Source organism: Pollicipes pollicipes, unplaced genomic scaffold (genome assembly GCF_011947565.3).
Source record: "Pollicipes pollicipes isolate AB1234 unplaced genomic scaffold, Ppol_2.1 Scaffold_6686;HRSCAF=7923_pilon_pilon_pilon, whole genome shotgun sequence".
Classification (NCBI taxonomy): domain Eukaryota; kingdom Metazoa; phylum Arthropoda; class Thecostraca; order Pollicipedomorpha; family Pollicipedidae; genus Pollicipes; species Pollicipes pollicipes.
In genome coordinates this window covers 28,944,965-28,972,369 of record NW_023596921.1, presented here as the reverse complement: position 1 = coordinate 28,972,369, position 27,405 = coordinate 28,944,965, and the positions used below count along the sequence as shown (strand labels likewise).

Here is a 27,405-nt window from a genome sequence, read left to right as displayed (position 1 = left end):
CTGACCACCGGGCCCTCTCGCTCTGGCGGCTGCTCTGACCACCGGGCCCTCTCGTTCTGGCGGCTGTTCTGACCACCGGGCCCTTTCGCTCTGGCAGCTGCTCCCGATCAACCGGCCCCCTTCCTCTGGCGGCCGCTTCCTACCACCTGGCCCGCTCCCTCTGGCGGCTTCTCTGACCACCCGGCCCGCTCCCTCTGGCGGCTGCTCTGACCAACCAGCCCTCTCCCTCTGGCGGCTGCTCTGACCACCCGGCCCTCTCACTCTGGCGGCTGCTCTGACCACCCGGCCCTCTCACTCTGGCGGCTGCTCTGACCACCCGGCCCTCTCACTCTGGCGGTTGCTCTGACCAACCGGCCCTCCCACTCTGGCGATTGCTCTTGTCCACACGGCCCTCTCACTCTGGCCGTTGCTCTTGTCCACACGGCCCTCTCACTCTGGCAGTGGTCCGGTGTGACGTGACGCCCGGGCGCCGCCTCCTGTGCAACCGTGCGATGCGCCTTGGACATATGACCAGTGTGTAAAGATCAACAGGCATAAACAGGCATCGTGCGAGTTTGTATCACGTGCAGCGTCTGAAAGGGAGATCTATGAGAAGCAATCGAGTCAAGTATCAGTAATTATGACATCAGTTTGTTTTGCAGTGATATATTGAGAAATGTTCGCAGCCTTTCGTTTCAGTGCATTTCAAAACCTGGTGGCATGTATCTAATAAGGCAGTCATCATCAAGTGATTTCCTATATTGTACAATTCATTTTTCTTACGATTTATGGCTACAAGTAGGTTCCCACGTGCACCATCACACTCATAACAAACATTAATTGGTTGTCATCTTGAAAACGACCAATGGCAGACTGAAATATACTCTGTCATTTTCGCCAGGTAACGGCATCAAATGTTTCAAAACATTTATATTTCATGAATAGGTAACAAGGTGTAACGCTCTACAGAGTTTGAAGTGATCACAACAATTTTAAACAATGGTCCAAACCTTTGGACGGAATCGACTTTTGGGACTAAATGTCAGGTCAAGTAACGTTTTTGGCGTGAGCTCTGACCGCAAAATTTGATGGTGAAGTTCCAGATGAACAGCATAGTTTAAGGGACAAAAGTTTAACGCCCTGTATTACCCAGCACGGCATTGTCCTACCTGTTGACATTACCTGACCAAAAGTTGAAAACCTGGTGACATGACGTGGTGACGGCGTGGATCCGTCACCAGTGACAAGCCCTGCCAATCAGGAGTGATTGAAGCGAATCGAACTCGCCCCACTTAAGTGAATCCGAAGACAGACGTTCCAACCAACTGAGATATCGGGTGAATGCTGAACAACCATGACGTAGGCAAGGGGGCTGGCCTCAGAAAAGTCAATTGGGGTGCATTATCCAGAGAGCTGCAGTTCGCTCCCGTGCTTACGAGCGAGGCTGCGGACCGGGCGAGCCCGAGGCTCGAATCAACTGACCGGAAATGCTGTAGGTGCAGCAATACGGCCCGGCCAATCACGTTTTTGTCGGGCTTGTATCTTCGAAATCACGGACACGACGCTATGATATTTTGGCAGCGCGTAGCTCAGTTCTTTAAAAAGTGTGCTGTGCTATCGCTGAGGTATTTGTATACAAGCCGTTTCGTCATGTGACGTGTTTCTGCAACGATGCAGTATCATCGGTACTTCGCCCCTTCATTCCATTGGCATGTGAAACGTGCAGATTTCGAATCGTGAAAAATGTCTGAGATCCAAAAGTGGGTGGCAGGTCCACGTATCGACGACCAGCTGTCGCAACGACATTAAATGAATAATGTCAGGTAAGGAAACCGATCGCAGCACTGGGATGGACTTAACCTGCGCTGGACATAACCTGCCGCGGTATTCTTGGTTGCTCAAGGACCGTCTATGTTGGTCGCCGTTAACCTACTGACACATTCGTGATATATTTATGGGCCTTCACATTGGTCTAGGGTGATTCCAATTCTCTGTGACTTGCTCAGGGCCCGTAGGCTCTTGTTGTCGGGCCCACTTGTTGGCCTGCTTGGGCACACTGTCGTTCGGGGCCCACCAAATTGGGTCTTGAGTGCTTTCTATTTGAATGGAGGGCCCTACGCACTTTCGGGACCGCATCCGCTAACCTACTCGGGGACGTAAGATTGTTAAGGGGGGGGGGGGAGGGCCGCACATCGGGTATTTGAATGCAGGACCTTACGCTCCTGCAGGTGTCGGGAACTTATCTGATAACCTGCTCGAGCACATTCCATCGTTTGGAGCCCTCTTCTTTGGGTATTGGGTACCTCTTTTTTAAATGGAGGGCCCTACGCAGTTGTCTCTTTTCAATCCCTCGACCACACTGGGGGTCCTGCTCATTGGGTCTTGGTGTTTACATTTGGGCCCTACGCTCTTATCGGGGCCATCTGATTACGCTATTGCTGTTCGACCCATGGGTGTGTCAGCATTAGACTGGGAACGAGCCACAGCAATATTTCTCGGAGTCGGCCACACTTACAGTACGTTATATCCTGAACCGGAATAAATCGAACAATGAAAACCACGTGGGTGCAAGCCCCTGTTGTTAGGACCAGCACCCGACGACAGTATTAGCGTATTTCCAATACTTCATCACAAGTGCGTGGCTGGGACACGCGACTTCTATTTACGCTCCAATAATTTTGCAAAACCAGAGCACTTACATTGGCTCAATGAAAGGTGAGCACTACCTAACAATATTTTCCGTTTGCTGGTGGTTTTATGCATAGTGTGACAGTGGAAGGCAACGCGAAAAAATGGCAAATTTTACTTTTTCATGATTTGTTCCGGTCGAAAACTATTGCTCGTTCTGGGTGTCCTATAATGGGGATGGTTTCGATATATCAATCCCCTGAGGTCATTTTAGAATGACCAGAAATCAAGAGGGAATTCCTGAAATTAAGGACAAAAATTAATGAGATGTATAAATTGGAGTGTGGCAACTTTTCATGCCTAACTTAATGCAATGTGGTGAGCCTAATCTCTTCTATTTTAGCCATATCTAGGACTTTGGCGGATCTTTCTGAAGCGAGATAGTATGCGGAAACCATTCATAATATTAGCATTCATTAATCAGTTTTCGAAGCGCAAAATTATTCAAAAATGTTCTGCACGGTACTTAAGCGTTCGTAAATATGGCCAATTTTCTGGAAGAGAGAAATGAAAAATAGTATCCAAAATGGATCCTCTTGCTTTACTTGAAATATTGCACAGCTATAACAGCTGAAACTGGAATGTTCGTAAGGTATTTTCAAGATTTCTTATGCTTGCACTTACACTTTTACACTGCGTGAAAACAATTATACTGTGTCTTGCTTCCCGTTTAATACGATCGCAGCAGTTGTTTAGAAAGTGGGTGCAATCGTTAAAATGGCTTTCAATGTCGCGAAGTAACGATGAAGTCGTTTAAAAATGGGTCTGTTTGAATAACGCATTCCTCAGTACCTCAGTACCATCGATCACAAAGCAGCAAAAGCAACGACAAATTTATTACTAGGTAGCCGGACGAGGAAGAACAAGGACTTTGTGTGAGTGTCAGTCACGTCATTCCCCAGTGAGGCGGTGTAATGGCGGCCAGGGCCTCAGAGGGGCGACAACTTCTGCGCCAGCGTCCAGAGCGAGCCGGCGCTGACAGGCTCGCCGCTGCTGCAAATGCCAGGCAGCCAGCAGAGCACGCCGTACACCATGCTAGCCAGCCACAGCTGGGCCGTCTCCCAGAGGCCGGGCTCTGCGCCGCGTGTCAGGCCGAGCGCGGCCAGCAGGGTGACCGGCAGCCGGAGCAGGCCGACCAGCGCCTCGGCCGGCCACCGCTCGGTCAGCGCTAGCCAGAGCGAGCAGCCAAGCAGCGCGCCACCGCCGACCAGCAGCAGCCAGGTGCGCTTGCCCTGTAGCCAGCTCCAGCGGCTGGGGGACGAGCCAGCGTCGGCCGGCTGCTGAGCGCCCACGTTGGCACGCGCCAGCAGCAGGGCTATGTCTGCCTCGTCTCCACACGACTCCATGTCTTTGAGGTCGTACATGTCTCCGTGGCCGTGTTTTTGCATCACGGAAGTGAGAGTTCTTGTCAATGCTCTGAAACGGTAGAGAAGTAATACCAGACATTCTTGTTTGAAGATGAACCAGAGGTCATGTTTGAAGATGAGCCAGAGGTAAAAAAGTGGTAAGAAATCTCCTGCTAGTCGTCAGAGAGCAATTACAAGCAAGACAGTCCTTGCACAGCCCGGCCAACACACTGAACGTTACCTGGAGATCTCCATATGGAAGAATTATTGATGAGCAGTTTAGCTCGAGTCATACGTATCTCAAAATGTGCGTGATTGCTCCAGATGAAGAAACTGAGGTAGAGGAAAGGGGATTATATCACAACGTTCTGCCTTCGTGCACTTTCACATGTCTTAAAGGGAGTGCACTACATTTGAAGATATTGAAGGAAGCATCAGACTTGATGAAACAAGCTCATTTATAACTATTGGCATATTTTCGAAGTGGAAAAGACCGCTCTTGACGGCATAATTCTTTAGTTAAGATGCTCCTAAATGCGTCATGGTTTGATTATGTCGTCGTACCACGTACAACATTGATCGAGAGCCAATTGACGGTCGTCATATCTGGAAATCGCGCTCACGGACACCGCATATGAACGCCTCGACAATTATATTTTTTCACCTTGATCGCCGCATCGGTTATGAAATGGCAGAGCATGAGTGACGTTATTATGGCGTCATGGATGCCAAGGTGTCTGAAATACTCGCCCCGATATACCTTTTACCATTTTCGTGGACTTGTAGTTCAGAAATTACAGGGGGTTAGGTCTAAGAAGGAAAGGGTTATGAACAGCACCAAAAGGTCTTCCAGGTGGCTATTCCAGTTCAAAACTCCCTAAAAATGAGGAGCACTCCCTTCTAGCACATCCTTTCTTTTCTTGTCAAAATTTTTAGATGTAAAAGTGTACAAATGTGTGAAATTTATCTTATCACTCTTGCAGAGGTCATACGGCCTTCAATACGTTAGTTTATTCCGGTGATGCTTAGAGCCACCTGTGATGTCGTCAGCTACGTGCTGATGTCTACTCAACATGTCCTCATTGAGGCTGATCACGACCATCCATGGTACCACGAATGTCCAAGGCAGGTCCGTTAAGGACCACGTTTGACCCCCAGGCGGTCACGGCTAGGTGGTAGAAAGACCTCGGGTGTTGCTGGGTTAATTACGTTATGCGCCGTATTTTCTGGTTTGAATAAAGACATTCAGTGATATTACGCACCTTGAAAATATGTGATGGCAACATTTCCCAGCAGTATAGGCACGAGTGTCGATTTGTATTCTTTTGTGAAGACATTCACCGTCCCAATGTTGAGTCGGCCCTCCCCAATGTTGGCTTCATCCCCAATGTTTTTGGCTGAAATACTACAAAGACGTGGGTAAAAGATGATCAAAACACAAACACTATTTTCTTTTATCTTTCTGCGTAGGGGCGTCCCGTACCACTCTCATAACAAAGGTCATGGCCGGTCCCTCCACAAGATAAAATCATAACAGCAAAGGGAATAAACAATGCAATAAACTTCACATGACTAGCGCTATAAGACACGCAATGGCTTGTGAGTTTTAAGTGAAAAGCTCTGGAATATAGGGATGACCTAAGCCCATCGCCAACTCCGTCCCGTCCCCCACAACCAAACTGTGTGCCGCCTCCCATGACCGCCAAAGAAGAGCGCCATCGGCGCCCTAAGGTGGCCTCTAAAGTCGGCCTTCACGTGCCGATCGGAAGAGACGCAGGCGTCCAGTGCCTGCCCCCTGCATCCAACCCTGCATGACTTCCATACTGCTTAATTTAAAAACCTTTATAAGCTGTGCAAAGATTGAAAACATATATTGTGTTTGATCAAAATAAAGCGGGCTAAATCTGATGAGAAAAATGGGGAGGGGGTAGGTTGTCGGGCCTTCGGCTCGACCCTTCCCCAATAATTTGCAAAAATTTACACCACTGAGTATAGGGAGAGGATCGCCACAAACTACCGCGCATCAAACGTAGTGGTCCTGGTTTAAGCCGTTACTGACACATCACGCGGTGAGCCAGACAATTGGCAAGCTTATGAATTGCCCTCGAAAAGCGCATAGCCGTCCTGCACGCAGGGACGCTTGTGTGGAAGTACGAGTGCATGCTGTTGTCCCAATCGAATAATTTTTGTCCCGTGTTGCCACGACCCCTGCTGCATGGGTCGTGGCAACTGTGCACTCTGGTAACCGTGTCTGCACGGCGCGCTCGTCAGCAGCTGACGAGCGCACAGCCACACGCTTGTATAATTATGTCCGCCGCACGGGGGACCTTCGGCAGAAATACGCGACTGTACGGCTAATTGACAGTCAGAGGCAGGCCGGCAAACGGGCGCGGCTTTTCCACCAACGAGAGTCGCTCATTTGAAACGGGCTTTTTTAAGGCTATTGTAGGCCAACTTTTGCGTAACACGCAAATGTTTTAACTGAATGTTGTTAACCGTGAGTTTTACACCTGCAACTTGTACGTATACATCTCGCTCGGTCTAGGCGACATCCTGTCGCATTCGAGATCTGTTTCAAAAATACACGAAATGGGTCTCTTGATCGACTACTGACCTCACTATGGGTCGAAAAATTTTGGACTGCATGAGTGGCTCGTAGAAGGTACACGCGCCTACGTCGTGTGGTTGATTTCATTGACATGAATCCTGAAAAGCGCCCGTGAACCGCGCGCTTCGTAGTTTTTGCATGTGCGCACGTGCTCCGCACAAACGCACTGACGCGCGCTGTTGCCGGCGCGGTTGTCCGTTCGCTGCCGAGTGGACATGTCCTGATCCATTTTCACTACGGTCCCCGGTCGCCAAGGAAGAAGCCCGGTTGTTGCCCACCACTCGTCAATTTCTAGCAAATTTACGAATTTCGCTTTCTTCATGTGCAGCCAACGGGGCACGTCTGCGCGAGACACGAGCGGCGCATCACGCTGAGCGGCGTCGCATTTTACCATGGCGCCTTGTGTTAACAAGCCTAAGAGGTCAATGACCTAAAGCTGCAAAAACGCGCGCATCTTAACATATGTTTTAAAAACCGCTGCACCGTCGGCGGATTTCTCGTAAAGTCATGAAAAATCCGCAATAACTTTGCATACTAGAGGCATGAATAGATGTCCCGTTGCGAATTCGAGCAAGTGACGTCCAAGTCTCAGACGTTGCCGACTAGCGAAAGCTGTACCCGCTGGTCCACCAGCGGGTACAGAAGCTGACGCAAATCTTTGTGAGACCATTTCCATGCAGCTTCATTGTACAGCAGCTCACGGAAACTCAATCACAGTGTGCCTTCCTGGCATGCCCCACTGCACGTTCAGTGCAATTAGATATCTCTTAATGTCAGACGCTAAGAACGAGATACGCCTTGCGTGATATCCTTATAAGAGTATGTCGTGGCTGAATTTATGCGGGAGGTATCTTGCTCTGCAAGAGATGAATATATACTACAACGTACAATGCGTTTTGCAGTAAGACCAAACTACCTCGAATAACTGTTCACTTACAATGTGTATCTTTCTATGAAGAGTTACTGCGTACCTATACTGCTTCGTACAATGGTCAGGAATATTCATGTTCCAATTCATGTTTTTCATGCAATTCATGCTAGTCATGCTTTTCCACAACGTCGTTTTGCTTTGGAAAGCCGCGAGCACAGGATTTTTGTAAGGACGGGCTGTTCCTGTGGGGCTTTCTACACGGCGCAATCATTAGAACACCTCATCTCCACCTCACATCCACCACACCACAAATCCTCATAATTCTTTGAGGCTTCGTGGAATTGGATCATGATATGCTGAAGCAGTAAGCAGCGTAAATTAGACGGCTCAGTGGAGATTCATGTCATATACTTTTTCTGATTCCTGGGGTCCCACTATTTGCTTTTGCGCTAACTCATTGAGTGCGTTCGGGTTGGGGACATGCACTTTATGCTGAGCTCCTGTAGTCCTTGGCGCACAAAGCTCATGTGCTACTTTAAACAACTAATGCTTTACATAATGTTCTTATTCACAAACCTTTCTTTGGATAGATTTTGCTTCAGGTCGTCCATGATTCTGAAGATTGCCATCATGGAGTTCATGATTTTGCCCATTTTGTCGGCCCAGGCCAGCTGGTCACGGGCGCTCTCTGCGTTGCACGCCACTTGAACACACGCCGTGAGTGTCTTGTGCATGACCTTCGACTTCCAAAAGAGGTCACCAGCCGCCGCCTCCTTGCGCTTAGGATCCTGCATTGTTTGGTACGCCTGCAATGTCAGAAAAGCTCCGCATGAGTTGAGAAGTCCCATGGTAAGTCATTCAAACCTGGCCATTTGAGCACTCGTCCAGTCAGTTCGTCCTACATAGATGACCTTTATTGTGCGCTTCAGCATATTTGTGTGGCAGTGGCAGCCGTATCGCTGATGACGTACTAGTCTTTCAGCAGCCTGGCCCGGGGGAGACGGACCGCATGATTGCATTGCAGCGATGCCCAATAAAAGTGCTGCAGTGGGAGGTTGAAACTAGCGATTTGTGCAGTTTTCATTGGAAGCTTATTGTTTGCTCCTCAGCTTGGTTGTGCGTACCATGCACCATGAAAATACGGCCACAAGCATCAAGCCATTGGATAACATTTTCTGTGTGCATTGCAACAAGAGAATTACACGCGATGCGTTAAAGAAGAAGCATTGTTAATGTTTCCTTCATGCTCATGTTACGAATCAATGTGCTTCAGTCTCACGAGGGGTATGCATTTGTGCGCTAGAGTAGGAATCGGAAATGTGGCAGTTGCTATCTCTGCGTGTGATCGCCAAGGGCACTTTTTCTTCGAGGCAAAAACTTCGAGGCAAAAACCAACTGCTCGTCCGATGAATATTATGTGTTTGCAGCTGATATCTTGACTTGCATTTACTAGCCGTTGGACGTAACAATATGCCTTGTTGGGATAAAACAGCAATTATTATCCCACTTCCACCGGTATTACATCAAGCGAGGACTGCTATATGTGCTTATCCAATCAGAAATGTTGATGAAACCATGACCAAATGCAGAACTGAGGCTAATTTGGTGTAACAAATTTGTATAAGTGCCTGAAAGATAACACTTTGCAATCAAGACTGTAAATTTTGACGTGTGCATTCGGAAATGCAGTGATGCAGGACACAATAGTGAACGCCAAATCAGAAACCTCAACAACTTCATTTTATAACGCTCCAGGCGTTTTCGCATATCATAAGCGCTTCGGAGAGAATGGTATGTCGTTGTTACTCACGGATGCTGGTGACGTAAATGAGAAGTTCAAGCTAACTGCTTTTGTACGTTTTCTCCTTACCTTAACAGAATGTAATCCTGCCAACAGTAATTTAATGAGTCACGTAACTATGATGAAACAAAACTGATGGTTCCTTAATGTTTCCAGGCGCGCAACAGTTTTGCTCATAATTACCAAAGGAAAGTTACTGCACAATCCATTTCACAATCACTTGCATCCATAGTTTGAACGAACATTGCAAACACAAATGTGTGTACTTGAATGTAACTGTAATTAATGACAGTTACATTCGTGTACATATTAATACACCTAGGAGCTATGTGATGCAAACTTTACCTCAAATGCACCTTTAGCTTGCGTCATTAGCTCATCTGCATTTCTCAGAGCATCTTCCAATGCCGCCTGTGATTGTCCGGCTTCTTGTTGAAGCTTCTTTCTGCGCCAGGGAGAAACGCAATTGAGCAGCTCCTTATACATCATTTCCGTCTCAATTCCGTTGGATTCGAGCTCGTCTTTCCGAACAATAAGACTTCCAAGCGCTTCCTTCGTTTTTTCGTGGAGTTCCTCATTTGCCTTATCGTGGTCTGTGGGTTCGCCCATCTCTTCTCGAGGAGATCTGCTGTCTATCACAGATGACCGTGAGTGACTCCTTGAAGATCTTGCATCACTGCGCAGCGATCTGTGCGACCGTGGGTTGTCACCACTGACAGAAATCTGCTCTGGAATTGGACTAAGATATTCGGCTGAGCGACCCCCGCTATTTCGCCGTTGCCTCGTAGTGCTCATCGTTAAAATCGTTTCATTTACACATCCTACAGGCGAATTTGGTGAACTCGTAATATTATTTGTTGTCGGTAAATTGTATGCACTAAACACACTCAATGGCGAACCGTGCAGGCCTTGATTTTTGGTTCATCCTCGCGCAGTTAACAATTCAGAAACTGAAGTCCTCACGTGAGTGTTAAATAAAAGCAATTCACAGAAGAGGAAACTATTATGCTGTTATTTCATTAGGTACCTGCCTGAGCACCTATGGCATGAGACACTCAGCATGATAGTACTGAGTGTCTTGTGTCGCTCAGACTTCATATTTTGGCAGAACAATTTGTGCATAGTGTTGTGCATGAAATGCTGGATGTACTGATGATGTCATGATACATAGCGCAACATAGATAAGGCAGTAGTATCCGCCCTTGCTCCTCGGAGAAAACCAGGAGAATGGAATATAGTTGGGATGATATTTCGGCAACGTGCCTTTATCGAAACAATAGCAAGAGTTTCGCTGTTGTTTCGATCAAGGCCTGTTGCCGAAATATCAACCCAACTATATTTCCATTCTCCTGGTTGTCTACGGGGAATAAAGCCAACATTTCTGTATTATCCATGTGAATAATCTTCCTCGTTTTTTTTGATCTCATAATGCCAATTTCATTTTGAATTCTTTCATAGAGCATCCCTACCTAAGTTCACCATGTGCACATTTACAAACCTCACACGAAATGCGATTCATCACGCTGTACGTTAGAACTTTCATATCATATATTAGCGATATGGAGCTCACTTCATATCACTTTCAGACACTGTGTTTGCCAAGCACCCCATGCAAGTGTCTTACACACGTTGCGAACAATTAGTCCTTTTGTACAATGATGCGTGTATCATTTGTCAAAGCGTAGCTGCGTTTTACATCCATATCACAAATATGCCTAACCGCCAAACTGCATCTTTATCACGAAACTGCTACCGAGTGCTAGCTAGCGGGCACTCGACAGCAGTTTCGTGTGAGGTGATGACACTCAATGTTCTTAATGACACACAAAATACGGGACATTTTGCGACGGAATTTTAACCCCGCCGTGTTTTTGGTATGTGTAACTTAAGCAATGTATGCTTAACCAGTCACGCCCAAGCACATACAAATGACATTTAGTAACATGGATTTAATGTGATGGACTGATTGCAGAAATGCATTATTTTCCAAGTTTCCCGCAACCAGATTAGAAATCCTTGCACATTGTAAATCCTTTTGAAAGTAATTTCAATAATTGTAAAATTATCTGCTCATAATTGTGTGGCATAAAATCGAGCACTTCTATTGTCTTTAACACTTGGTCCGCGAGAGATGTGCTTCAGACACCCCACCCACCCACTCTCCCCGCCCCCCCCCCCAACTGCTTTTTTTAAATACCTTCAGAACGGTTTTGAGCACGTGGGGGAAATTTCAAGAACCTGAGTATGCATCGCTTTTATGCACGTCGTAAAAATCCTAAGTTTTCGACCTTGATGGCTCATGATCTATACTTCCCTCCTTGAGGTCATGTCAGTGACATTTTACTCAAAAGCGAAAGTCGGCCCTCATTTCTCGCAGGAAATGCCCTCAAAGAGGTTTTTTAGACTCATCCTCTGTACGCCACTCTGAAACGTATTACTATCGTTCTGGCTGCCTTTGGAAGCCCAGGCCATCCAAGGTCAAGCTAGGCCAAACATTGACATTGGTAACCAGATGAAGGCTTTCGGAAATGAAGTCATTTAAACCTAAATTACAAATATTTTTCATATTTGAAGGCTCTTCTGATTCGCTTCACCTATTTGACATGGCATGACATGACATATTGCAGCCACATCTGCCGATTTCCAAAAGTGTCTATCTGGCAGAGTTTTTTCAGCTATTCGATAGCGTAGGTTCAGGCTGCATCAGACCAACCCAGGTCAGTTCACATTCAACATTGCATGTTTTGCATTGCATTTTTTCATTGCAGCATTTCCCCATCCGATGCATTCTGAAGAGAGCTTTCCATGCCGTTTTCTGCGTGACTCTACCTCACTTATTTTTTTAGATCTTAGGGACCTCTGAGCCCTCCCCTTGTAAGGCAGTCGAAAAAGACTTTTTATAAATAGTGCAAATTGCTTGCATTCAAACTATGCAGTGGCCCATTAAGGCCAGATAGTCAAATTCCTGGCACTTTCTGTTTATTTTAGCGGCTACCACGGAGAACCCTGCATAAATTTTTGGGAGAAAACATCATGCTGCCCTATTTCTTTTCATGTTCTCACCCTCCATCTGTTAAGAAACACTAACTTTATGGAACACGGTATGACAAGGGCATGCATATCACGTAAAACGGAGGCCTGGGTGGGCAGGCCCACCGTGCGGTGATCGCACATGGTTTTCAGCGCTTTACCTCCGGAGTTTCCGCTCTTTGCCATCCACGTCCCTTTGACGCTTCTCTCTCTCTCTCTCTCTCCTCTCTCTCACCTCTCTCCAAAAAGTCTCGCTCTCGCTCTCTCTCTCTCTCTCTCTCTCTCTCTCTTTCTCTCTCTCGCTCTCTCTCTCTCGCTCTTCTCTCTCTCTTTGTGTGTGTTTGGGGTGCGTGCGTGTGTGTGTGTGTGTGTGTGTGTGTGTGTGTGTGTGTGTGTGTGTGTGTGTTGTGTGTGTGTGTGTGTGTGTGTGTGTGGTGTGGTGTGTGTTTGTGTGTGGTGTGTGTGTGTGTGTGTGTTCGTGCGTGCGTGCGTGTGTACGTGGTGTACCTGAGGTGTGTTCTGTATGCAGTGCCTTCGACGTATTCCCGTGTGATCGTTGTTACGAGTGTCCTCTCTAATATGCCTCTCCTCTAAACCTCAATCGACTCCACATCCTGAATATCCATTTTATGTTGGAGATTGTTTTAAACTTCAATATATACATACATACATCGATACACTCTGTCCCAGTAGAATGGTACCGTTGCAGCAAATGCCACCAAATCTTGGCTGACACGGTTGCGTCATGGTGGATCCATGCCGCCCAGTTCGTGGTTGCATGACATTATTATGTCCGGCTGGACGACGAGCATCTTATTTTTTGTTTCGTTTTTTCTTACTGTAACTTCTCTGCCTCCTGCTGCACGTGGGCGACGCTTGCACAGCTTGACAGCATCCTCGTGACTATATTTCCCCTAAACGAGTACGGAAGATAACTTTGCAAATGCAGTGTTCCACGGTTGTCATACAGGTATGTACTAGCCCGCGCACTCAGTCATCTTTAGTTCGGTATCGGCGTCTTGCAAAAACTATGGTTAAGATTTCATCGTTTTTTCTTCGAAGCGCTGTCATGGATTTCCGAACCTCATGTTTGCTGCCGCGTGGTAGACACCACGCGCGCACGCGATGATCACAGGCACCACAGTGAAACCTAAGCTTGATTTCGGGCTGGCACCCAGATACCCCCGGGTTTCTCCTCAGCGAAAGAGCGTGCTGATACCTGAGTTCGATGTGCCTTTGAAATCCCAAAGTTCAGGTGTGGGGCATGGGATACCATGCGTGCCGCCCTACTACGGTTGCCGGAGGCCGAGGACGAATACCGTATGCCGTGACTGGCCCCTCCTGCGCAGTAACGCGCGCCAGTCATTACGCCAAATGGATTGACCCAGCTCTCGCAGCTGTGAGGACAAAACAAAAACGGAGGGAATGGCATCACAGCTACGTATTCACGACGGTCGACGGGGGGCGAGGTGGCGGCGGTGTGCCAGAGATCGATAGCAGGCGGCCGTGGTCACCAGGGCAGGTCAGTCGGGCGCCGACCAGGTGCCGGCCACACGGCAGGCGGGGCGAGCACTGCACGGCACGGCACGGCCCGGCACGTGTCCGGCGTCGGTTCGGTTCCAAGCCATAAGCTACCGCAAGTAGCAGGTAGTAGGCAGCACCAACGATAGCGAGGCACCAACAAGACGTTAAGGTGAGGACAACTGTGCGTACATGCGCTGTGCTTACCCCGAAATTGCCACCCCGAAACATCAATATATTTTATAATAGATACCAATGCTTGCTTATCAACACCGTTTGACTTGCAGAATATATCATGTTAGCCGTTTTTTACGATGAATTAATATCCTGAAAAGCCTTTTAAAGGTTCTTGATTTTTTAACGTTTAATTACGCACTAACACTTTGGAATGGAAGAGTTTGTTTGCACGTGGTTTCATTGGCACTTAATAGCCACAACAAACTTGTTGATCTTAGAATATATTTATCACAAAAACGAGCTTTTTACAGACACTTGTGCTGATGGTGGCTTTTACACTTTAAGTGCACTTGAATTCTGGCATAATGCTAGGCATGCCAACAGCGTGAAACTTTTATTTTTGATGAGCCAATGCATAGCCTTTTTACTAACCTGTCGATCATCCCAAACTGTCTGGAAGTGGGGACGATAACCCAGTTACGGGGAATCGGGTGCATAGGATTAGGCTTATGTTATCCGGCACAGGGCAAGGGAATTATATTTAAGATAATCATGCCCTCATATATTTATGTATTTCGACGGCACCCAGGCAGGCACAGCAGTGCACACAGCACAGGAAATCAACTGTTGATCAATGTTCACCGCCGCAGCAGAAGATCCTTTAGCGCAGACGAAACAGGGGAATTGGTTCGACTGGCCGGCTGCGAAAAGGAAGATGGGTGGAGCCGTATGTGGAGTAAAAAAAAAACACACAGAATCTCCGCTATCTGATTCAAGCTCAACACGGTCTTGTTCAGAAATGTTTGCCCTAATTTGAGGGTAAAGTTGCATTTATATCAAGGCGTCGAAAACAGAACTCCGCCTTTTGACGCAGATCCAACGCCACCTTGTTGATGTATGTTATGATATTCTAGAAGTCCTAAATAAAAAGCAGGATCCTGCGCATGGGGATAAGTAACCACACCGTTTTGCCAAATGGTGTGGTTTGCCAAAGTTTCCCCGTTTCTATGAAATAAGATGATCCTGTATTGTGTAGAACTTCGAAGAGCAGCGAGATATGATCAGGGAACGAGTCGTTTAGAGAAAACGCAAGGCAATATGTACCTGTACAGTTGATGTGAGGCCGGCGAGATCGACGCTAGACTGGACGTAAAAAGAATTATGAAATCGTATCCGAGACTGCGCGCCGATGACAACTGTACCTGCCATGCCCTCTATAAAGAAAAATGTGTGAGCCCGGTATGTCGGATGAGAGACATGCTAGTATTTTTTCTTTTAAGCGTGTATTGGTGAAATGCTAGCCCATCAGCGGTCCCAAGTCTGCGTTACCAGGCATCCAAAGCACTTTGATGTGTTTGGGGGTGTAAGTGATGTGATGATGTTCCAGATGTCGGTCATGAGTGGGTGTAATGTGTTGGGTTACATGCTGAGATCATGTAAAACGGAAAGAGAATCCCTGCAGATGATGGCTTGCTTGGTGTTGGAGAGCTTCCAATGTTAGAGTTGGAGAGCTGCAACGAGACTGGCCATCAGTTCAGCAGTTTAAACGCAGTGTGTGCATGGAAGGCAGCTCCAGTTTTATCGCCCTGCCTGGAGCCGTCTGTGTATTATAACTGGCGTAGCGGACGGCGTGGCCACATTGTGCCTGTGCGAGACTGCCCACAATAGTTAATTGTGGCACGCCTGCGCGCCACATGGTTATGTTCATGATGTTTGCATGGGCGGATTCAAGAAGGGGAGGGGGCGCAAAAGAGCCACACCCCCTCTCCAAAGGCCGCGAAACCATTACCTGCTCGCTCAAACAGCCGGACGTATGCTGTTATGTGCGTGCACCATCATGTCTCCCGCGACTAATTGCATAGGTTTTGCTGCTGTTGAGGCAGTCAGCTATGTCAACAGCCAGCACATACTCGAAGCTTACGAATTTGGTGAGCTTTACATCAATGGCTCATTGTTGGTGGATGGTTCAAGGGAGTCTTTCACATTTGTATGGGGTTTTGAGCAGAAATAGCCGTTTTGACGACCATTCATTGCAGTCCACAGCCCTTCCCTCTTTAAGACCTAAACCCATCTAGTTTCTGAACCACACATCCGCAAAAAATTGCAAATTAATTAGGAGAGACTTTCAAGACCACCCAGGCATCCGTGGCGCCATTATAACATCATTCAAATCTTGTCATTCGATTGGTCAAGCGGCAATCAAGGCCAAGGCGAACACAATTGTCGAGTCGTTTATATTTGGTGTCATATCTGACGGCCGTTATATATGGCTCCAGGTATATGGCTCTATGTATAACGGCTGTCAATGGGCCCTCAATCAATGTTGCGCAAGGTACGATGACGAGATGAAACAATACGCTTTGAGAAGCCTGTTTACTTGAAAGAGACATCGTGTCATCTAAAGCAGTCTTTTTCACTTAAAAGCATACCCATAGTTATAAGTGAGCTTATTTCAGCATATCTGATACTGGCTTCAATACTTTCAAATGTGTCACATTCTCTTGACCCCGCTATAACACTGACATTTCGAGAGGTGACTTGGCCCGCTATTTTGTCGGCTGAGTCCCTCAGTGAGCCGCTATCTTTATCATTACACCCATTCTATCCGTTACTGGTCCTGCTCCCGGCACACGGCAGTTCCACGTGCGACTTGTGACCTGAGCCCAAGGCACCACTCTGGGGTCGTGTCATATATATATATATATATATATATATATATATATATATATATATATATATATATACTGAGTGTGACTGTGTGTAGGTATGAGAGCTACTTGATCTTTTAAATGTCATCATACAAGAGCGGTATAGCCCTCCCAAAACCAAAGTCTATATCCGCCCCTGGATGCTTGGATGCTGGTAAAAATTGTAACGGCTTATGTGCATATTACTTTTTTCTGTGTTGCACCGTCTATGTCTGTATTGTTCTTATCTGGCAAAGCCAGCTGTTTTTCTGAAGCTATTCATTCTCTCAAGCCTCATTTCTTTAATATCTCGGTTGGGCCTCATGTCCTATGTTACTTAAGACGAAAGTCAAAGTGCAATAAAAGAATCACCTAGTTCGTGTGAGTGTCCACCGGCGTCTGGCATGACCTAAACTGTCCTTGTAAGCATGGTGGTATGGATGCTGCTGGGCCATCCAGATTCAGGGAGACGTCTCTGGACGAGTCTGGTAAGGGTTAGGATGATACATCCAGGCCTACGTCACTGCCTCTGAAAGAAGTTAGTACTTTAAATTCCTACTGCTTTTCTGAAACAGATGACGACCTGGATACTATCCTTTCCAGAATGTGCGCAACAAATGGATCAATTGAGGAACACTCTGAATTGTAGGCATATTTACTTAGAAAGCTGCTCAATCCCGGGATTACGCGATATCCCGGGATTGAACCTCTCAAAATATAAGGCTCACTGATCTGATGATAAAATCTGATGGATTTGGAAATAAGAAAGCGTAGGTTTGGGGATATATGCTCACTGGGAGGCAACTGGTCGAACGCAGAACATTTTCCCCTGTATTTAACAGGTTAAAAAGGACCTATACTATGGGCATCATGCCTGCACTGGCAGGGTGGAGATAGATCGTCGAGTCGAGTGCGACCGGTGTCCGAGTCCTGCCAGGAATCGCATCATTCGCGGGTGCGATTCTGGTTGGCTGGCCTGTAGCGGGGCTCGCCACCGCGCCGTGTCTCCTTAGCGTTGCGTGCTTCATGCTGCAGGCTCTTAAGCCTTTTTGATTTTTTAATAAAAACTGTTTGTTCCAAATTACCGATTGTGACAATTACAACCCTAGCTGCAGTCTGGATTGGGGCAATCAGTCATTTTTGTGCGGATGCATGCGAAACGAAGTCACATTTCCGCGACACACAACAATCTTTGATTCAGTGGGATTCATTTTCGCCGCGGCTCTTTCTGGAATGTCCTCGTCCTCGGAGCGGACGGCCAGTCATTAGCTGACCAGAAATCGTTTTCATAGAACCGGAGCGAACACCCCTGCATATTGCGTCGTGTATGACTCCAATGACTCAGCGCTCAGCCCATCCGCTGCTGGAAGCGTCCAAGTCGAGTAGCGGACGGTAGCGCTGCACCTCGGGCTGTGGCCCTTCTGGCTGGTCAGCTGGCCAAGCAACGATGCGGTGGGGCGCGGTGGCCTGTTTCGTGGCAGCGACCCTTGGCGTGCCATCCGAGACTGATGCGTGACTTGCAAGTCACGCATCAGCGTGTTAAAAAGGTCGTGTCAAGTCACTAACTGCACGTATGCAGTTGGTATGCTGGTACATGCCCTTTATCGTTTTGAGCTCTCGTCACTTCACGTGCGTGGTGCCTTGCATGACTTGGTCCCACATGACCAACTTCGCAAACATGAAATGAGGAGTAGGCAGATGGTACATGCTGACGTATCACAAAATGCTTCCGTAACAAAATGCATCGGCTTTTTTAGTAGGTATGACGGCACACAACGAGTTTTCCGTGTTCATCCCGCTTTTAGTGTAGTTAAGATTAGTTGTCAAACTGGTTGCCTATTTAGCAATGTTTGTATGCCAAGGACTTGCATTATTAGTATTGCTCGCGCAGAAGACTTGAAGTGCAAATACGAATACCCACAACATAAGCCAGATCAGTCTGCTATTATGAATCGAAATACAGTGCTTTTAGCGTTACTTTGAAGCACAAATCATTCAACACTTTGAAGTACAATTATACACCTGGCACAGAGTACGATGTACAATGAAATACACCCGGACTTTGAACTACAAATCATCTAACACCTCGGGTACCCCATCTAGTCTTGAGTAATCTGCAGCATGCCAGGGGCGGCTGAACGCAGGACAACCGGTTTTGTCATAAGCCTGAGACTCAGTTGTCATCGTCATTAGAACTCGCCACCGAATACGGGTGGGCCGGGCGTCTCATTCTCCCGCATTGTTGCCGTCCCCTTCTCCTGTCTATTTACTCTGGTCTTTTAACGCGCTTGTGGGATACGCTGCACTGGACACGGAGCGCCGTTAATCACGCACCACAGAGCTCTGTCAGCGAGTCACCCCGTTGCTGACCATCGACCTGCCGTGCCGATCCGACGCCGCTAACCGTTGACCCGCGCCCCGGCCGATTGTGGCGCTATCGCCTCCACGTCGCGTTTCATCACCACGCTCGCGTATCGGCTCGCCTGTGCTCCAACATCACTATCTATTGATGCTGATAGCGGCGACGGCTGGGGGCCGGGGGTCAGAGGATACCAGTGACACTGGACTCCTCGAGCTGGCAGGCCCTGTATTGTGCGTTCGACGTCGCTGCCACGGGACCCGCCGCCGACGGCAGGCACGTCGCAGAGGGCTACAGCGGGCCTGTGGGGCGCAGCAAGGCATCATAAACTGGGTGAGTTCTTAAGTGCGCTATTAGGAGATATTTGATCTTCCCGGATATCTCCGTGACTCGCCACACTTTTTGGCTAATGAGGTGTCAACGCTTCACCTGGCACCACACCGTTACATGTCAGTGTGGATATATCACTAGATGTGGGCTTGAAGTAGCTTACGTTTTACCTAATTCACATAAGACACATTTTTGAGCTTATCTTTACATAGCACTCTGCCTTATTGACCCAATGTAATGCGCTTTATTAACCCAATATTCCCCTCTTGTTCATGTGCATTGGGGGAGGGGGCGGGCTCAGAACAGCACTGAGGGGGTTCAAGTCACCACTAGAGGCTTAAGAGCCCCCCCCCCCCCCACTCCCCGAAAGTATACAAAGTGACAACCCTGAGTCTCACACCTGGAAGATCGCATCTCCCAGACTTTAACTGCTTCGCTTCTTATGCTCCATGCAGGCGACAGCGACACCGACAGGCCGGTCTTCGGTCTCTCCATAACCCCGGCCACCTCACGATGGGCACCCTCCTCGGTCATGTCCTGCCGGGCGTCGCCTTCCTGCTGACTGGTCTGTGGTGGACGTACAACATCTTCGAGCGCTACTTCCAGACGCGCCAGGCGCCTCGCCAGTTCCAGGCCAGCTTGTCCTTCCCCATTCGCAGAGGGTCTCGCGTCCCGTGGGACTGCCTCATTCTTCTCGGGCTCATGGTCGTCGGCATCATAGGTCAGTGACTGCTGAAAGCGAATGCGGGTGGATCATAAAACCGGTTGTGTTCACACCTCACAAGTCATTTTATTATTTTCTACTTTACTTAAAGCTCAGTTTGCACCGCGGTCAGCGTAGCATGCCCGTAAGCGAAATTGAAAGCACGTCTGGCACAAACGCGCTGCGGTTCGTGCTCCTGCCAGCAGTTTACGCATCGACTTTGGTGCGTCGGCAGTTCCGCACACATGGGCGTAAGCCGGCATGTCGGCGGCACGCTTGGCGTACCGCCCTTACGGCAGTTTACAACACCGTGCGCCACATGCCCCCGGGAGTATTAGTGGCTGGCTTTTAACGCTGTAACTGGCGAGGCAGTCGCATTCACCATTCGCCATCGCCATTGTTCTTCGCGGGAGCCATGGCGCGGTTCTGTGGTGGCGGTCCCACTGAAAAGGGACTCGGCAAACACCAAAGAAAATAAGCTGCTCTTCGTTAGGGGGAGAACCACTGGCGACGGGTGAAGGGACGAAAATTTCACCATGTGCGACGGGCGTGTTCAATCGGTGATTTTGTGACCGTCAGGTGTGACGCACCAGGTGTGACTGTGACCGCATGGCGGGGCTGTTTCAGGCGAGATCGTCACCGGCTGGCGCGATGGTCGCCTGGTGGAGATGGGAAACGGGCAGCACGCCACCATGTACATGTGCTTCGCGCTGGCCGCTGCCGCCGAGGCGGCGCGCCGCACGGGCGTGGGGCTCGTGCCAGGCCTCGAGCATGCCATCTGCGCCATGGCCTTCGTCGCCGAGGCGTTGCTGTTCGCATTCCACGGACACGGCACTTCCGACATGGAGATGTTGGTGAGCAAGCTCTCTGGTACCGGCAAGAAGTTATGGCCTGCAGCGCCTGAGTCAGACTGAGAGAGAACTGTGAGAGCTGCGAGTGAGACTGCTGCTGCTGCCTATAACCTTTGTTCGCACAGCTTTGATGCATGCGGTTGCTGTCGACCCGAAACTGCAGCGGTGATAGTAGCGCAGGCAGGGGAGGGCACAGGGGGCACGCCTCCTCCCTCCCCCCCCCCCCCGTCAGGTTCCGAGGGGCACTTTGGGCCTCTCGGAACCAACGGTAAATTGCCAGATTTGAAGGCCTAAAGAGCCCGAAAGGCATGCTGGAGGTCGCAATCAGGGACCCCAGCCCGCAGGGTCAGGCGACCCGATGCCAGCCAGAGAGCCCTGCGCGCTGATCAGGGACCTCCTCAGTCGATAAGGGCCTATGTGTCGGTCAGATACCACCAGCAACGCAAAGTCACCTTCATGGTGGCATGGGCGGGAGGGCCCATTTCCCAGGCAAGAACAGAGACGGGGCCAATGACTGACATTGCTCGGGACCCCAGCGTTTGTCAGGGATCCACAGCCACTCAGTTTAGTTTATTGGCTATAAACTAATGTAGCATGATCTCGTGGTGGCGTCAGGCTTCTGTTCCAGTTATTAAAAGAAGCCCGGCGAGATGATAGATTGTAATGTGTTGATTTCTCTCAATTCCGCATAATATATATATATATATTATATATAGGATATGAAGTAATACTTCCACCGCCCTTCATTAACAAATGACCCGTATGAAGAGATTTTTAATGCCGGGCCCTGCGTTAACCCTGCGCCCCACCTTGCCAAGGTCCTGGCTGCGAGCCTGGTGGTGCCAACGGGAGAAGCGGATGCGTCTCCATTGCTTTCAACAGATGGAGACAGTCGCCCTCTACTTTGTCGAATTTTTCAGGCCACTTTTTGTATAACCTAATTGAGCAGGCTGACCATCCATCACTGAATCATGATGGCATGCATCATCCTTCTGCGCATCACAGCAGAGGTGTGCAAGATGCAAAGGGTACCTGTTTTCGTGATAAACATAAGAACAAACATAAGAATTACTTACAATTAGGTGATCTCGTTAACATCGTACTAAACTGACTAAACGGTTGATTGATGGCTGCATCAATGGCAATATTGATGGCAGCATCGCAAGAGGTGGACTGCAAGCACGTGCACCAGAGTGCCGAGTGGAAAAGGATCTCTTCGTCTCCCGCGTGTCTTCCCTACCGTTTTCACCTAGTAGTGCTTGTTTGAGGCCCTTCCCTCGCTTGTGTATTCATATACATTGAGATATCCACACCGCACCATGCAGCGAAGGAATCGGCTCAATTCAAGACCAGCGGCGGCGAGACTCAGAGTGATCTGGTCCCATAAACCTGTAAAGTTTTTGTGATTCGTAGTTGAAGGAAGTTAATAAATTCAGTGCTACTTAAGTGAATCAAGTACGCATCATCGTAGACGATCATGGTAGTGCAAGCAAAAAGCAACAGCCTCGCTTCTTCATTGTGGTCGCAATGTTGGAATTAGCATGCCAACAATTTTAAATGATATGCAGCCCTCGCAATCGACATGAAATGGGGCCTAGCTCGTCCCTGATGTCTATTGTGACTTTTAAACTGGAATTTGGAAGTCATCCTTATGTTCTCAAATCAGCTTTACTTATGGGTTGCGTGACTGTGCCTCCCGGTCTTTTGCAAGTTCCAAAGGAATGCCCTTGCTAACACAGCGCATTCACTGACACAGACCGGCAACATGTGAACATTATGGTCAAACGAGGAAAGTCCATCAAAGCGTCAGGTGCAACGCACTTCCAAAACGGCATGATATTGCTGTTTCGTAAATGCATCATGCGCCAAAATTGGAATGGAATGATGTTTCCGTTATCCCAGCAATCTATTCCAGCGCTCAGCAGCTTTTCAGTGGGTCAGTGGTGGTAACTTGCAGAAGAATCCAACCGAGGCCATTACGATACATAACCGATCAACTGCCCGACTGCGCGTCCCCTGTGCCCCATCCATGCGTCTGTAGTTCTTGATGCGCACACATTCTACCATATCCTGAATCATTTTTTGGTGCTCACGATACAAAAGGAGTGAGGAGCAAGCACCGCTTTGATGTTGCTCAGCACAGTGTTCCGTTACGCATAACGCAGTGCATACTGCAGAGCGTACGTTCATTTCGTACGGCGTTATTTCATCATATGTTCGTCGTCACCGGCGCTTCACAAGGCCTTCAGCTGCTAAGGCTGTATGGTGTCGCCTGCCCCCTTCCCCCCCCCCCCTCCCTGGTTGGAAGGGTGGGCACCGGTGATGGCGATGTGGCGATCACCGTATGTTATATCTTCACTGAGTACACGACGTCCGTCGTGTATATAAATCACACACACAATCACATCATACCGGAAAGAGGCGCGATTATAGTGTCAGGAGCAGTTAGCCTTGCTGCACGGTCCTGATCATCACACGTGGGCACGGCAAATATTTGCTAGGCCGGAATACGCCGCGTCATTGTGCCATGGCAGAATGAGTCAACACTAGACTCACAGGTGGCAAGACGCCGTGACCACGAGTCTCAGGTCCACTATAGATGATGGTGCTCCCTCTGACAGTTCGCTACAGGCTAGAGTGCGATCTGGACCGCAGCGTACCGTGCGCGTTTTGTCAAAAGTGTGGCGTTTTGCCGTTTGGTGCGCATCGTTACGCCTACATATTCCGATAATGGTGGAATGTAAGCCTTCCTTTCACCGGAGGCTTCATCGAAACTGCACTCTTCGGTAACTTTCCACGTCCGCAAGGCCATAATCGTCACCGGCGCCTGGCCGGCGTCGGGAGCTCGCGGTGACGTCGGGTCGCTGTGGCCAGGTGCACCACCTGCTGCTGTACGTGGTGCTGGGCAGCGCGGCCGCCACGCTGGCCGAGCTGACCTGCCGGCGCAGCGTACTGCCGGCGCTGGCGCGCTGCTTCTTCACCCTGCTGCAGGGTACCTGGTTCATCCAGGTGGGGTTCATTCTGTTCCCACCGGCCGGCTGGCACGGCTGGGACGTCAACAGTTACAGACAGGTGAGCCCGCTACGGCACCGAGAGGCCTCGGAGGCGCGGCGCTGTCGCCCCCCCCCCCCCCCCTCCCGGGAGCCGCGGACGCTACTGTCGAAAAATACACTACGGCGGGCGAAAATGACGTGTGTCACGATCACTCCCATGGCCATAAATGTAGATGTTTAGGAAGCTTACTTTGTTGTGTTTTAAAGTTTATCGATCGATTGCTTAGGCTACTCAAAGCCACGTCTAAAAGCCTGGATTTTCTAGAACGGCACAATACCTATGTTTTGTCTTTTGCATAGCTGTGCGCGTGCGCGTGTGTGTGTGTATGTTTGTATTATGACCCGTGATTAGTCTGCCAAATCTGGTCCGGGAACGCCTGCTGGTTTCATCCGCCCTTCACATACTTCATGTAACATCTTTTTTTGCAGCAAAAGCTGGCAACCGCAGCATTTGTTTGGCATTGGACCGGTGTGCTTGTTGCCATGGCGACCATGGGCACGCTGCTTCGATTGCGGACTCGCACCGGCGCCCCGGTGCGTATGGCCGGAGAGAGCGATGGACGCGGCACTCGGCCCGACTCGACCAAGCTGCTACTCTCGTCCGAGGACGAGCTGTGAGCCGGCCGGACACGCCTCGACCACCGGACTAGCTCGGCCGGATATGCCTTGTCCACCGGGCTGACTCGGCCAGACATGCCCCGGCCACCAAGCTGACTCGGCCAGACATGCCTCGGCCACCAAGCTGACTCGGCCAGACATGCCTCGGCCACCAAGCTGACTCCGCCAGACATGCTTCGTCCACCGGGCTGGCTCGGCCAGACATGCCTCGGCCACCAAGCTGACTCGGCCGGACATGCCTCGGCCACCGGGCTGGCTCGGACAGACATGCTTTGTCCATCGGGCTGACTCGGCCAGACATGCCTCGGCCACCGAGCTGACTCGGCCGGACATGCCGGGGCCACCGGGCTGACTCGGCCGGACACAGCACCGACGCAGAGCAACAGTGAACGACATCCACTCACGGGGCGGACGGAGACGGCTGCTAAACGCTGCAGCACAGGACGAACGAGGCTCACGACTCACTTGACCTGCTTTCAAATAGACTCGCCTCGAAAATTCGCAGGCTGAGCTCAGTGGTTACGCAGTAGCTACAGGGACAAGGCAGACATCTCGCTGTCCATCAGAAACTGTTCCGGTCTGCCTCTGCGGCAAATGCGACAGCGTTGCATTGTACAGCAATACTGTGTTGAAGGTCGCCTGGACATCAAACGGCGGGGATCGCAGCTGTATATGGCTGTGTAACCGACAGTGCTGGGACGCCCGGCTGTCCCAGGCGGCCGCGGCATGCACACCAGGTGGCCGGGTTAAAGCGAGTCAGTTTTGTTAGCCTGCACCGACCGAGGGGACCCAGGGGTCCACGCTTACACGTTTTGAGGTCGCCAGAGTCGTACGCCTTGTGAGACACGGTCGGCGTTGAGCTTGTTTTCTGTGTCTTCTGCTGAAAATGTTCAATAGCGTTGTAATGATCACGCGTTTGAAAGCCTTCGCATTTTTGTGAACGTTTGTTGATTGTCGTTGACAAGCAGGTGACATCCTGTTGATTTCTGTCCGCTGATGGCGCCCGCTCTGTCGGCCGTGCGCGCTCTCGGACCACACGTGCGTCATCTCGTCTCTCGAATGCCGCGGTAAGCACATACGCTTGCATTAAAAGGGCTGTCACGGGCGCCGTCGTTTCTATGCATGAGGCGTCGTGTGCACCTGACCGAACATCCGTGGTGCGGAGCTCCGGGGTCTGGCCGCACCCCTCCTGCTCGGACGGGCGCCAGCTCAGACGTAATGGGGTAGAAATGCGGGCGCTCCCAGCGCACCTGTACAGGTGCATCACTTTGTATACTTTGGGGGTGGGGGTGGGGTGGGGGTGGGTGGTTGGGGGTGGGGGAAGCCGCTTCCTCCAATGCCGAGTTATGCCCCCTCAACGCTCTTGAACGCCTCCAAATGCATATGAGCAAAATGGGAATATTAAACCGATGCAATTGCAACAAATGCCTCGGAACTGCGGGTACACTAGGTACCTAAGCATATTCACATACACTAGGTACTAAACATATTATTAATATTGGTCTAACTTTGTACCAAATAACATTTTGTAGGCACATTGTGTTTTTTATCATGTCGATTCCGCCGTATGTTAGGTCTGTCTGCAAACGTTGGCAGCATTGTCATGAGATAACACAGTGGATCAGGACAAGAATGGGGTGCAATCTGCAGCAGCTTGTTAAGATGCGCTCGGGTCGGGGTCAATGTGGCCCCAAGGTTTTTCCAGAACGATTTCCTAACGGCGCCAGACTTTACACAGCAGTGGAGAATTAAACAGCGGATCTGTTTATGTTCAAAAAGATGTACCTTGTAAGGTTATCAATCGATGGCAGGTCAAAGTCAGGCCGTGTCTGTCAGCGAAGAGTATTCCTGGGGAATAATTCATTGTGATGCGACAGCGGAGCGTAGACGAAATGATATGCATCTGGGATAGTTTCTCAGGCAATAAGCCATTTAAATTTGGAATCACAACAAATGTCATGGACCTACGCTGTGAATGTCAGACCGAGGTCAAAACTAACCTGCTTTTTATTTGAGTGCTTGATCCATGGCGTAGTTTCTGGTGCTCAATTTGAGTTTACTTATGCCAGGGACTGCAACAGACATGTTCCATGGACATTTTAAAGGTCAGAGTATGCCGCTGACCTAAAACGACCCAGGTCAACACTTCGTTTTTAGGAACATCCCACTTGGCGTAATCCCTCACGCTTATCTGAATGGGCACTAGGAGGAATCTCGTAGGTCTTTGGTCACCTTGATTTTATAAAGGTCGAGCTAGGTGACTGATCTTAATTTGACACCATCGACCTTCTGCTTAGAAGAAATATCTAGCTTTACGACGAGGCCATGACCCAGGAAACTCAAAATTGGACACAAGTGATCCTACATACAAGTTGACCCATCCTACGAATTTGATGTCTCCAGCTATCTTACTTTCTCAGATCTCAGGAGGGGGTCAAATTGACCCCCACCCGAACGAAGGGTATTCAACCGGCCACCCGGGCATGAGTTAAAGTACAAGGTGGCCCAGATAAAAGTTGACTGACGTTTCCCTCAACAACGACAAGTGACTTTGTCGCAAAATCGTGACTGTGATGGTATCTGAGTATCAATATCATGCCAACACACGAGCAGCGACATTAGTAGTCACATGGTCCACATTCGTCAAAACGTCCTACAAAAGATGATCCCGACGGCCCGTTGGCGTTTCATGATACGTAACAGCTGTACCTGCCGCAGGTGGTCGGTTATCCTGTCGGTGTTGCCAGCAGTGATGGGTCCTGTCTCAAGTCTGAATGCGGCCT

The 27,405-nt window shown here is 49.3% G+C and overlaps 2 protein-coding genes across 3 annotated transcripts; one reads left to right on the top strand and one right to left on the bottom strand.

Annotated features, from left to right (window-relative positions):
• Positions 1-3,485: 3,485 nt before the first annotated feature.
• LOC119108592 (uncharacterized) lies at positions 3,486-9,375 on the bottom strand. The gene is made up of 3 exons (XM_037232183.1): positions 9,363-9,375; positions 8,069-8,298; positions 3,486-4,083 (listed from the first exon to the last, which is right to left on the bottom strand). The coding sequence occupies exons 2-3, from the start codon at positions 8,284-8,286 to the stop codon at positions 3,597-3,599; spliced, it is 705 nt and encodes a 234-aa protein (XP_037088078.1). The 5' UTR covers positions 8,287-8,298; positions 9,363-9,375; the 3' UTR covers positions 3,486-3,596.
• A 4,562-nt stretch (positions 9,376-13,937) lies between these two features.
• On the top strand, positions 13,938-25,727 carry LOC119108591 (transmembrane protein 45B). 2 transcript variants are annotated; one of them, XM_037232182.1, is made up of 6 exons: positions 13,938-14,016; positions 19,291-19,400; positions 19,853-20,118; positions 20,728-20,954; positions 23,826-24,023; positions 24,434-25,727. In XM_037232182.1, the coding sequence occupies exons 3-6, from the start codon at positions 19,911-19,913 to the stop codon at positions 24,620-24,622; spliced, it is 822 nt and encodes a 273-aa protein (XP_037088077.1). In that variant the 5' UTR covers positions 13,938-14,016; positions 19,291-19,400; positions 19,853-19,910; the 3' UTR covers positions 24,623-25,727. The 2 variants fall into 2 exon arrangements, with proteins under 2 accessions (XP_037088077.1, XP_037088076.1); XM_037232181.1 differs by lacking the exon at positions 13,938-14,016 and having other exon boundaries at positions 19,284-19,400.
• The last annotated feature ends 1,678 nt before the right edge of the window (positions 25,728-27,405 follow it).